We start from the raw sequence: 9610 nt of genomic DNA, 5'->3' as shown, positions 1-9610 counted from the left end.
ACGCCTTTCGGTCAGTTTTTACGTTTGCTACTCTCTTGCCCTGGCAGCAGCTTCAATCGTGTGTGGTTCATCTTTCCCACCCCCTCACTCCCCCCAACCCCCTCACTCCCCCCAATCTCCCAACCCCTGCTCAGGCCCGGAATCTGCTGGCCTCAGCCGCCCGAATGGGACTCAACACTGTGCGGTTCTTCGCCTTCTCGGATGGTTTCGGAGCCGGAGCCGTGGCCGGCGGTGGCGGTGGAGATGGCGATCGAAGTGGACCTCCAGGAGGTGGAGGTGGTGGGGGCGGGGGTGGTGGTGTGGCGGCTACCCGGCCTGTGGTCCAGGTGGCTCCGGGAATACTGGACAGCTGGGCGCTGAGGTACGACAGCTAACGCCGGGATATGGGCAGGGGGGAGCGGGAGGTGCTGAAAAGGAACGCAAAAAACTACAATATAGTATTATAGAGTTTTACAGAGGTTTTGCCTTTTTGGTGATTTCTGGAAAAATAGGTTTCGTTCCTGGCTATCCGTTTGAGCTGTAGCAGACGTTGGGTTATGAATGGTACGGCATTTCTTTATTTCCGTACGGATCGTGGACCGGTAGGTGACTCGCGGCATGTACGCGCAGGCAGGGTTTCGACTGGGTGGTTGCTGCGGCGCGGCGATACGGCCTGCGCGTGATTCCCGTACTTACGGATGGAAGCAGTAATCGGTACGGCGGTATGTGGCAGTACATTCAGTGGATTAATGCGACCGACACTGTGACGGCCTTCTACTCCAATGACACATACAAGGTGGGCGGTGTGTACGGGTGTCGTACATTGTACCGTCGTATGTACGGAATGGATGTACGGACGGGACGAACCCAGGGCTGGCTTGACCCTTAAGACATCACCTGCGGATGCGCGTTTCTGCTGTCAACAAAGAAAGTGTTGAACCCTCCCTTGACGGCTTCATTTTGAAACACGTAACTGAAACAGTTCCCAAATCCCTTTTCCCGGGCGAACCGTTTTTATAGTATTCTTTGTTCGTGGTTCGTCTTTCCCCTTTAGGGTTTCTCCCTGCCCTGCCACTTCCCCCACACCTCTCTTTCCCTCCCCCCCTCCCTCCCGGGAACGCAAGGCGCTGTTCTTCGACTACCTAACCGCCCTGGCCGTGCGCAACAACAGCTACACGGGGTTGCAACACCGCCACGACCCGACCATACTGGCCTGGGACCTGGCGAATAGGTGCGTGCGAGGGCCGTATAATTCAAGTGCCGTACACCCAGATGCCGTACACAGCATTATGCCGTACACCGCATATCATACCTTTTTTGTCTCGTCATTTTTTTATGTATGATGAAATTGGTACTGTGTAGTTTGTTGTCAGTACGAATGCTGCGTCGCTTTCTAGTTCTAAGTTTTGCCGTCGTCCTTGTCTCATCGGGGCCTATCGCCCCTCGACGCTTCACGTGCTCTGTGGACCGTCGCACACTTTCCCTACCACTCATTCACTCACTCCTGTCTTGAGAACGCAGCGCTCGTATGTATGTACTTATGTATGTATGTATATCTGTGGTAATTAGGAGACGTTATTTATCGCCTGACCTTAATCCCTTTCCGTTCTCTTGGTTGATGGTTGGTGGTTGGTGCCTAATTAGGCCACGAGACCCTGGCAACATGGGCAGCGAGCACCTGCAGGTGGGGAAGACCTCGCGGCGTTTCCGTACGTGGATCATCTTAGGATTGGATCTAGGATTGTTGGATCTAAATCAGCCTCAGGATTTCGAGATTTTATAAATTCCCGTCTTGGGATCCTGGATCTTGATACACATACCACCGACCGTGGGCCGTGATCGTTAATAACATGCCGCCTCTGTTGATAGTTGATAGTTGACAGTTGACAGTTGTTAGGAGTAGTAAACATAATGGACTCCTTGTGGGGAGCTGTGTATGTGTCTGTGTATGTGGATGGGGTGAGGGGAGAAACGCCACCTACACGACGACGACTAAAAATGCCATTACCTGCAGGGATGGTTGCCGTACATGGCCAAGTTCCTTCGTACAATGGACCCCAACCACCTCATCTTCGCCGGTCTTGATGGCTTCTTCGGCCGTCACTCGCCGTACCTCCTGCCGTACAACCCGCCGGCGCATGCCTGGGCGCCGGCCGGGGGCCCCAAGCCGCTCTTCGCTGCCGGCGGAGACAGTACGACAGGCGTGACGGCAGCGACGGCGACGGCGACGGCTTGGTCCTGGACCTGGTGGGGCGGCAGCGGCAGCGCTCTGGGAGGCGACCCATGGGACCCTGTCTGTGAAGGCGTAGATTTTGTACGGAACACGGTACGGAACTGCGGACGTGTCACCAGGCACTACGGCCACGGAAGTTTAGCCCTTGGCATTTTCGTGCCGAACCGATTTACCTCTTTTTTGCCTTGCCCACCACCGCGATCACTAACCGGCAACCAACCCCTAACCAATCCCTAACCACCCCGCCCCAGATGATGCACCAAATGGATCTGGCGGTTGCCCACGTGGCACCTGACGATTGGTTGCTGAGCGGACCCGTGGGTCGATTGCGGTGGGCGGCGGGCTGGGTAGCCGCTCACCTTCTAGACGCCCTGAGGTGCGGAAATAAGGTTTGTAGTTGTAGTATAAGGTACGGTTGATTTCCTCCCCTTCCTCCCCCTCCGCCTCCTCCTCCTCCTCCTCCTCGTCCCCCTCCCCTCCTCCTCCTCCTCCTCCTCCTCCCCTCCTCCTCCTCCTCCTCCTCCCCTCCTCCTCCTCCTCCCCCTCCTCCTCCCCCCCTCCGCCGCCTCCTCCTCCTCCCCCTCCTCCGCCGCCTCCTCCTCCTATTCCGCCTCGCCCCTCCTCCTCCTCCTCCTCCTCCTCCTCCTCCCCTCCTCCTCCTCCTCCCCCTCCTCCTCCCCCTCCTCCTCCCCCTCCGCCGCCTCCTCCCCCTCCTCCTCCCCCCCCTCCGTCGCCTCCTGCTGCTGAGCGGCCTCTCACACACCCCCGCGGTCGCAGGGCACAGAAGCCCCTGCTGCTAATCATCAACGCGGGCGCAGCAGATCCAGGAGATGGCAACGGTACGGCACCGCCGCCGCCGCTGTCGCCGGCGGCTGCCTACCGACGGCGGCTCTTGTCGGAGACCTTCGCAACACTGGAGCGGGCTGACGCCGCTGGGTTGCCCGTCGCGGGTAAGTGTTCAGCATGACTTCACGACTGCTGTAGGTGGGCAGATATACAGTACCTTGTAGTACAATTGTACGTCGGTAGATGTACAGCACCGTGATACGACTGCCTCGATGACGTGCAAAAGAATGTACTGTAAGATGTACTGTATCTTCTGTCCGCCTCGTACTCGCTCTTGCGCCACCGATCACCGTCAGGCAGCGTTAGGCGTGCTGGTACCAAGGGGTGCTCCATTGCGGCCCTGTACCTGTACCCCCATCACCATGCCGTGCAGCCTATGCTTAACCAGTAACCAACCCCCGTGCACGGTGTGCCGTATGGTTCCCAGGCACCCTCATCTCCACCCCCTTCCTGGACTGGGGCGTGGTGCCGGACGCGACGGAGACCCCGGATCCCGGAGCCGCGACCACGGCCACTTCAGACGACGGCGCCCGCGCCAGCGGGGCGGACGGCGGCAAGGGCCGTGGCGGAAGCGGCGTTGGTGGCGGCGACGGTGGCGACGGCGGCGGCGACGGCGGCGGAAGCGGACGAAGAGGGGGGTTTGAGGGCGGTGGTCGAAGCGGCGGCGCCGCCGGCAGCGGCAACGGCGGGACAGTCGGCGGTCATCGGCGACGGGGAGGTCAAGGTGGAAGCGGCCGAAAAACTGCGGACGGAATTACACAAAAGCACATAGGATATAGCAGGAGCGGCAGCGGCGGCGACGGCAGCGGCGGCGACGGCAGGGTTGACGGCAGCGGCGTGGGCGCCGACGACAGTGACTGGGATGGCGGCGGTGACGTGGGCAGCGACGGTGGTAACGACGGCAGTAGCAGTAGCAGTGACAATCACAACGCCGTGCGCAGTGATGGCGGCGGCAACGGTGTCGGCGGCGATGGGGGTGATGATGGCGGTGGCGGAGAGGGTTACGGTAGCGGCGGCGACAGCGATGGCGTCGGTGGCGGCGACGGAAGCCTTGGACCGCAGCCGTCACATTTTGTAAGTGACGCCTTTGACGTTCCTGGCACCGGACATGATGACGTGGATGGCGACGGCCGAAGCGGCATGTACGACAGCGATGACGACAGCCGCGACGACGACGACGACGACGACGATGCGGCAACAGACGCAGGTGGCATGAACCCGCTGGCGCCCGCTGGCTCCGACAGCGCGAGGGGCGCTAATGACGGTAGCGGCGGCGGCAGCGGCGGCCGCGCCCAAGCTGCCGACCCACGGGTCGGCGGCAGTAATACGGCGGCGGTAGCAGATCTCCGAAGCGTCAGAGGCAGTGACGAACGAAAGTCAAGGTTCTTGAGGAGGCAGCTTCATAGCAGAGCCGCAGAGTCGGCAAAGCTGCAACGGCAAGGCGGCGGCGGCGGCAATGATGCCGCTGCCGCTGCCGCTGCCGCCATCCCACAGATCACAGCTGCCGCCGTCACTGCCAGCACATGGGCCACAGCTGCCAGTGACCCACGGGTCACTCGCATAGCGCAGCAACTGGAGTGGCGGCGCTTTATGAACTGGGAGTCTATGGTAAAATGTGCACGTGAGCAGGCAGCTGAGAGGTTACGGCAGGCGCTGAAACCGCCGCCCCCACCACCACCATCACCATCACCGCCATCACCATCACCATCACCGCCATCACTATCACTGTCACCATCACTGTCACCATCACCATCACCATCACTGTCACCATCACTATCACCATCACCATCACCACCACCATCACCACCACCATCACCACCACCATCACCACCACCATCACCAGCACCACCACCAGCACAAGCACCACCACCAGCACAAGCACAAGAACAAGCACAAGCAGCAGCAGTCCAAGCATCAGGCAGCAGTGGCGATGGGAAAAAAGGGGCAGGAAGCGGAGGAGAAAGGGGCGGTCGGAATGACGATTCTGTGGAGATTCTAGCGGTCCGCCCAGCTACCGCCGATGGCGGCGGCGACGCCACTGCCGACGGAGATCCTGCCGCACGCGACCACGACAGCGAAGGCGGCGCTGGTGTCGAAGGTCGTCAAGAGGCTTTGTTGCGTAGGGGTGCCTATCCCGCTGGTGGCGGCGGCAGCGGCGGCGCCGCCACCAGCGCAGCAAGGCGTAGCGAAATGGAACGTGGAGCCCGCGACGGCGGCGGCGGCGGGGGGAGTGGCGATGGCGGCGACGGCAGCTGGGTTGGTAGCGGAAGAGGTTCCGCTGCACGAGCAAGAAAGGCAGCGAGGGCCGCGGCAGCGGCGGCAACGACGGCGTTGCTTGGCGGCGACGATGTCGTACAGTTGATATCAATCCATGCGGCGGCGCTGCAACGCCGCGAGGCGCGGCCGACGATGGGTGAGGCGGCGGCGGCGGCGGCGGCGGCAGTGGCGGCGGCGGCAGAGCGACATTGTGGAGGGGACGCAGGGGACGGCCGTTGGAGCCAGCTACCTAGCTGTGCATCTGTACGGCGATGACGGTGATAATGATATATGCCCAGGGATCATGACATTGGGATCTGGACGTGGTGCTTTGGCTTTCGAACGGTTTTGTGTTTTTTTTGTTCTGCAAAGCGTGTCGCACTGTTTAGCTGGCTAATCGGAGTGTTACAGGGTAGATGGCTTCTGAGCCATGCCCTACATTGTTATATTGTGCTAATAATGATATACATGCCGTTATGTATTGCGCAAAATGCTTATTAAAGTTGGTTTAAACTGCGTTGCGGGTGCGGGCTTGCGCATTTGTGTTGCGTTGTGTTGTGCATCATCATCATCATCATCATCATCATTTTCAAGGTCAAGAAGGTTTCGGAGCTTTTTTTGGGGGGGAAAGTGTGACCCTGCCAGGAGGGCACGGGCAGATGGGAAAGAAATGGTGTGTGGGGGGGAAATGGTGAAGGGGGGAATGGTGAAGGGGGGAATGGTGAAGGGGGGAATGGTGAAGGGGGGGATGGTGAAAGGGGGGAATCATTGAGGATGGACCGTAGCGAGGTGGGCATTGACAGTTCTTAGCTCCGGCTTCCTGCTCCCTGCCTTTCTCCTCTATCCTCGGGCGCCGCGGTAGAGGCGGGGATGGAAAGGGGGATCACGATTCCGTGGAGGGGTGGGGGCCCTTCTGGGGTATGCCGTATGCCGTATTCACGTGGTGTGCCTTGTCGGGCCATGTGACGCGACGAGACGACAGTCGCGGTCGGGGGACGCAACAGGACGAGCTGCACGACGTGTTCGAGGATATGATCCTCCAGGACTCTTGACTGAAAATATATCGATACGTCGGTATGTCGGTATTTAAGTTACAAGTTACAAGTAACAAGTTCCGCACGCACGCACGCACACAAGTGCGGGTGTGTCCGTAAAAGCCTTGGGGGAGGCCCATGGACATTTTAGTAGTCCAACGAAACGATTGCCCTAAGTGAGAGAGAGCGGTCGGGGCGGGGGTTTTTAAAGCAGGGGCTTATCCGGCAGCAAGGCTCCCTATTTTCTTCAGGCTGCACCACGCGAACTACTGAGTGAGGTATCGCAGGAATTGAAACTAATAAGATCCGTCAATACCCCACCAGTGATCATGGTGGCGTGTGTGTGTGTACGTATATATGTCGTATTCATCAGAGGTTCACGTGTGGTGCACTCGGGGAACGAATTGGTACAGATGTGGTCATATGGGGGGGGTCTGTCATAGCCCTGGTCATGTTGCCTCATGACCACTCATGAGGCCTCATGCTACCGGTCATGCTACCGGTCATGAGGCATAGTCATGGTCATGATAGTTTTCATGTTCCTTATGCGACATATGACCGATCATGAATTACCACTCATATGTGTAAAAATTTCAGTCATGTTTGATGTAACAAAGCAAAGGCGTAACCCGGGATGCTCAGTTGGGCCTTGCGTCGTTACATTTGACATGGTCGTATGCTTGCAATCTGTTCATAATTTTTGTTCTCTGAGATTGCCAGAACATTCACGTTTGTATCAATCGGTGAACTTCTATGGCAGCAACCCAGCACTTGATCCCACCATGACGAAAGAGCGTCCTATCCTATCGCAGGTCCTGGCCAGGATTCAGATGATGCAATTAAGGAACTTTACTAGCCACGAAACAATTTCCTACATTTGAATTTACAGCCAGGTAAACTCTATACCTTGACAGTACACGCGCCACTCGGGCACTCTTTCAGCAAGGCGGAAAAAGCTGTTTATATCCACCCGTCAAGTTTTAAGAAACCCTGACGTTATGATAATTAGGCATATGGCATAGGATAGGCAGTGGGTGAAGTGAGTTGTGTTCTCACTAAAACCCTGATATATGTGTTGCCACCACCTATAGCTATCCACCCGGTTTCTGTCATGTGACAGTGATTATGCATAACCTTCAATTTTGCCCTCCGGTTTGCTTGCATGCAAAAGAGGTCTGGACTCTAGAGTCCCCCTGCATGGTGGGAGACCTCGGATTAATCCAATATTGGCATCAGCACCTCGTTTAGTGAGACACGTGTATGGAGCCGTACATCAGATCGTACGGAATTGGATCCAGCCCTGGATCTGGGGCTGGGTCCAATTTCCCTTCTCTTGATATGGTGAGAAATGTTTGTGTAATTAGCGAGTTTATACACACACAGGGCCTGGGGCCATGGGCGGACTCTACAGCCCTGCAAAGGCTTGTGTTGGTGAGGCAATCTTTACAATTGTACAATCGCAAGTGATTGGTGAACATGTATGTTTGTATGTGTAGACATGTGAGCTCGATACAGGCATATGCATGAATGGAAGTGTATAGAGGCATGCACATATATGTGTGCACACATAGACAGGCGAGACAGGCATACATGCTCACATAGACGGATGAGACAGCTGTGATAGCATGTGAAGGCAGGTGGGACAGGGACATCCTACAATCCATTGACACCAGCATACGGCCCGGCATACGGTCGAGGAGCACTTGTAAACAGGGGTTACCCCCTGTCTGTTACCCCTCGGTACAATATTACCCCGACCCCTTTGTTACCCCTTGGTTGTGTGGTGTGTGATGTGTGAAACAGGGGGTTATATCTTCACCCGTGGCAGCTACCCTGCGAAACCCTGCCTTCCCCGGTATTTCGGGGCACCCTCATCCAGTCACCCTAGCCAACTTCTCAGTGGATCGCTCAGGTTCCCCGCACCCACCACCAGCATCCAACGGAATCTGCCGGGTCGCTAGCGGCCCAACTCCATTCCTGGTCGGCTCGCAGGTTACCACCGAACTTTATCCCAGGACACCACCGTCCATCAATTAGGGGCGCAATACCTTCCACCGTCGGAAGGGAAATCGATCTTGATAGGTCTCGATCCCGGGATCTCCCGGGGGCAATGGTCGCGCGCAGTAGTGCCTAACCTAGTGTATTACCCCGACACGTTACCCCTCGGTAAGGGGTCGGGGTACCCTACCCCGGGGTTAGGTTACCCACCTCCCTTTGTACATAGCCACATGGGTAACCACTTACCCCTACCCCTAACCCCGGGGTTATGCTTAAGGGGGGTCACCCCTCGTTTTATGCCATATAGCATCAATGCAATGGCCGTCATTTCCTTGTTTGCCTGTGCATGCGAGCAGGCTCCTGATGTTGAGCTGCAGCTGAGCTGGGCAGCACGGTGGATGGCAGCGTGGTGAGCGGCCCAGGCTTGGCGTGCGGCCAGGCGCTTGCACATGTGAGCGGGGAGGGGCGGGGCTTAGGGGGCTTAGGTTCCTAAATGTGACTGAACCTGTCGTACATATTGGGATCTGGGACCATGGGATCTGGGACCATGGGACCATGGATACACCGGGACGCATGGGGGAGCTGCTCAACATTGTGGACATGTTCTGTGATGATTTTGGGATGTGTCCAAATGTGTCGAAATGTGAACGCCTCGTTTTTGCAAGCGACAGCGACACTAGGAGCGCAAAGTTGGACAAAATGAAGCTGTTTGCCCCCGATGTGCGAATGCGGTGTTTTGCAACCCAAGTCCGAGCAATTCTGTTGTATGGCTGCCAGGAGTGGGGCCCTTTTGCGCTGGCAGAGGTCTGGACAGGGTGGGAAGGCGGCGGGATAAAGCCAACCTTGCGGAGGGCATGTTCGAAGCCTGTTTATAGGATAGCGCAGTCCAGCTGCAGATTTTATTCATGAGGCAGGTAGTGGGGACGGCACGGCCATCCCACAGGCTGTTGTACGCGGAGCTGGCTGAACTCCCCTTACAATATTACATGGTGAAGCAGATCCTCCGTTTCTGGAACCGCCTTCAAAAGCAAGTGGGATCCATTGCTCATGCCGTTTTACGGCAGGAGATAACCGATGCCCTGACCAACCCGGAGTGGGTGGGATGGGGAATCTCAATGTTACGACTGTTTTCCTTCTTGGAGTGCAACATTTGGAGCGGAATACCGCAAGAAGTCGTGGGGGTAAAGGAGCGTGTTGACTGGTTGTTGAGTAGACCTCTACCCGAAGGAGCGATGATAACGGCAATAAGAGGGCGTTTGATGAG

The 9610-nt window shown here is 57.3% G+C and overlaps 1 protein-coding gene across 1 annotated transcript in view; it reads left to right on the top strand.

The window, feature by feature from the left end:
• Window positions 1–5590, top strand: part of VOLCADRAFT_95077 (uncharacterized protein) — a gene marked incomplete at both ends in the record, with an annotated part of 9140 nt that extends 3550 nt beyond the window's left edge. The window contains 11 exons of the mRNA XM_002954252.1: window positions 135–361; window positions 610–775; window positions 1104–1210; window positions 1501–1663; window positions 1994–2305; window positions 2464–2588; window positions 2990–3162; window positions 3486–3782; window positions 4266–4369; window positions 4553–4679; window positions 4902–5590. Coding sequence (XP_002954298.1) covers window positions 135–361; window positions 610–775; window positions 1104–1210; window positions 1501–1663; window positions 1994–2305; window positions 2464–2588; window positions 2990–3162; window positions 3486–3782; window positions 4266–4369; window positions 4553–4679; window positions 4902–5590 — 2490 coding nt within the window. The remainder of the gene's footprint in view (window positions 1–134; window positions 362–609; window positions 776–1103; window positions 1211–1500; window positions 1664–1993; window positions 2306–2463; window positions 2589–2989; window positions 3163–3485; window positions 3783–4265; window positions 4370–4552; window positions 4680–4901) is intronic.
• Window positions 5591–9610: the final 4020 nt, after the last annotated feature.

The sequence above is a fragment of the Volvox carteri genome (genome assembly GCF_000143455.1).
Source record: "Volvox carteri f. nagariensis unplaced genomic scaffold VOLCAscaffold_41, whole genome shotgun sequence".
Classification (NCBI taxonomy): Eukaryota; Viridiplantae; Chlorophyta; class Chlorophyceae; order Chlamydomonadales; family Volvocaceae; genus Volvox; species Volvox carteri.
This window is presented reverse-complemented; position numbering and strand designations above follow the sequence as displayed.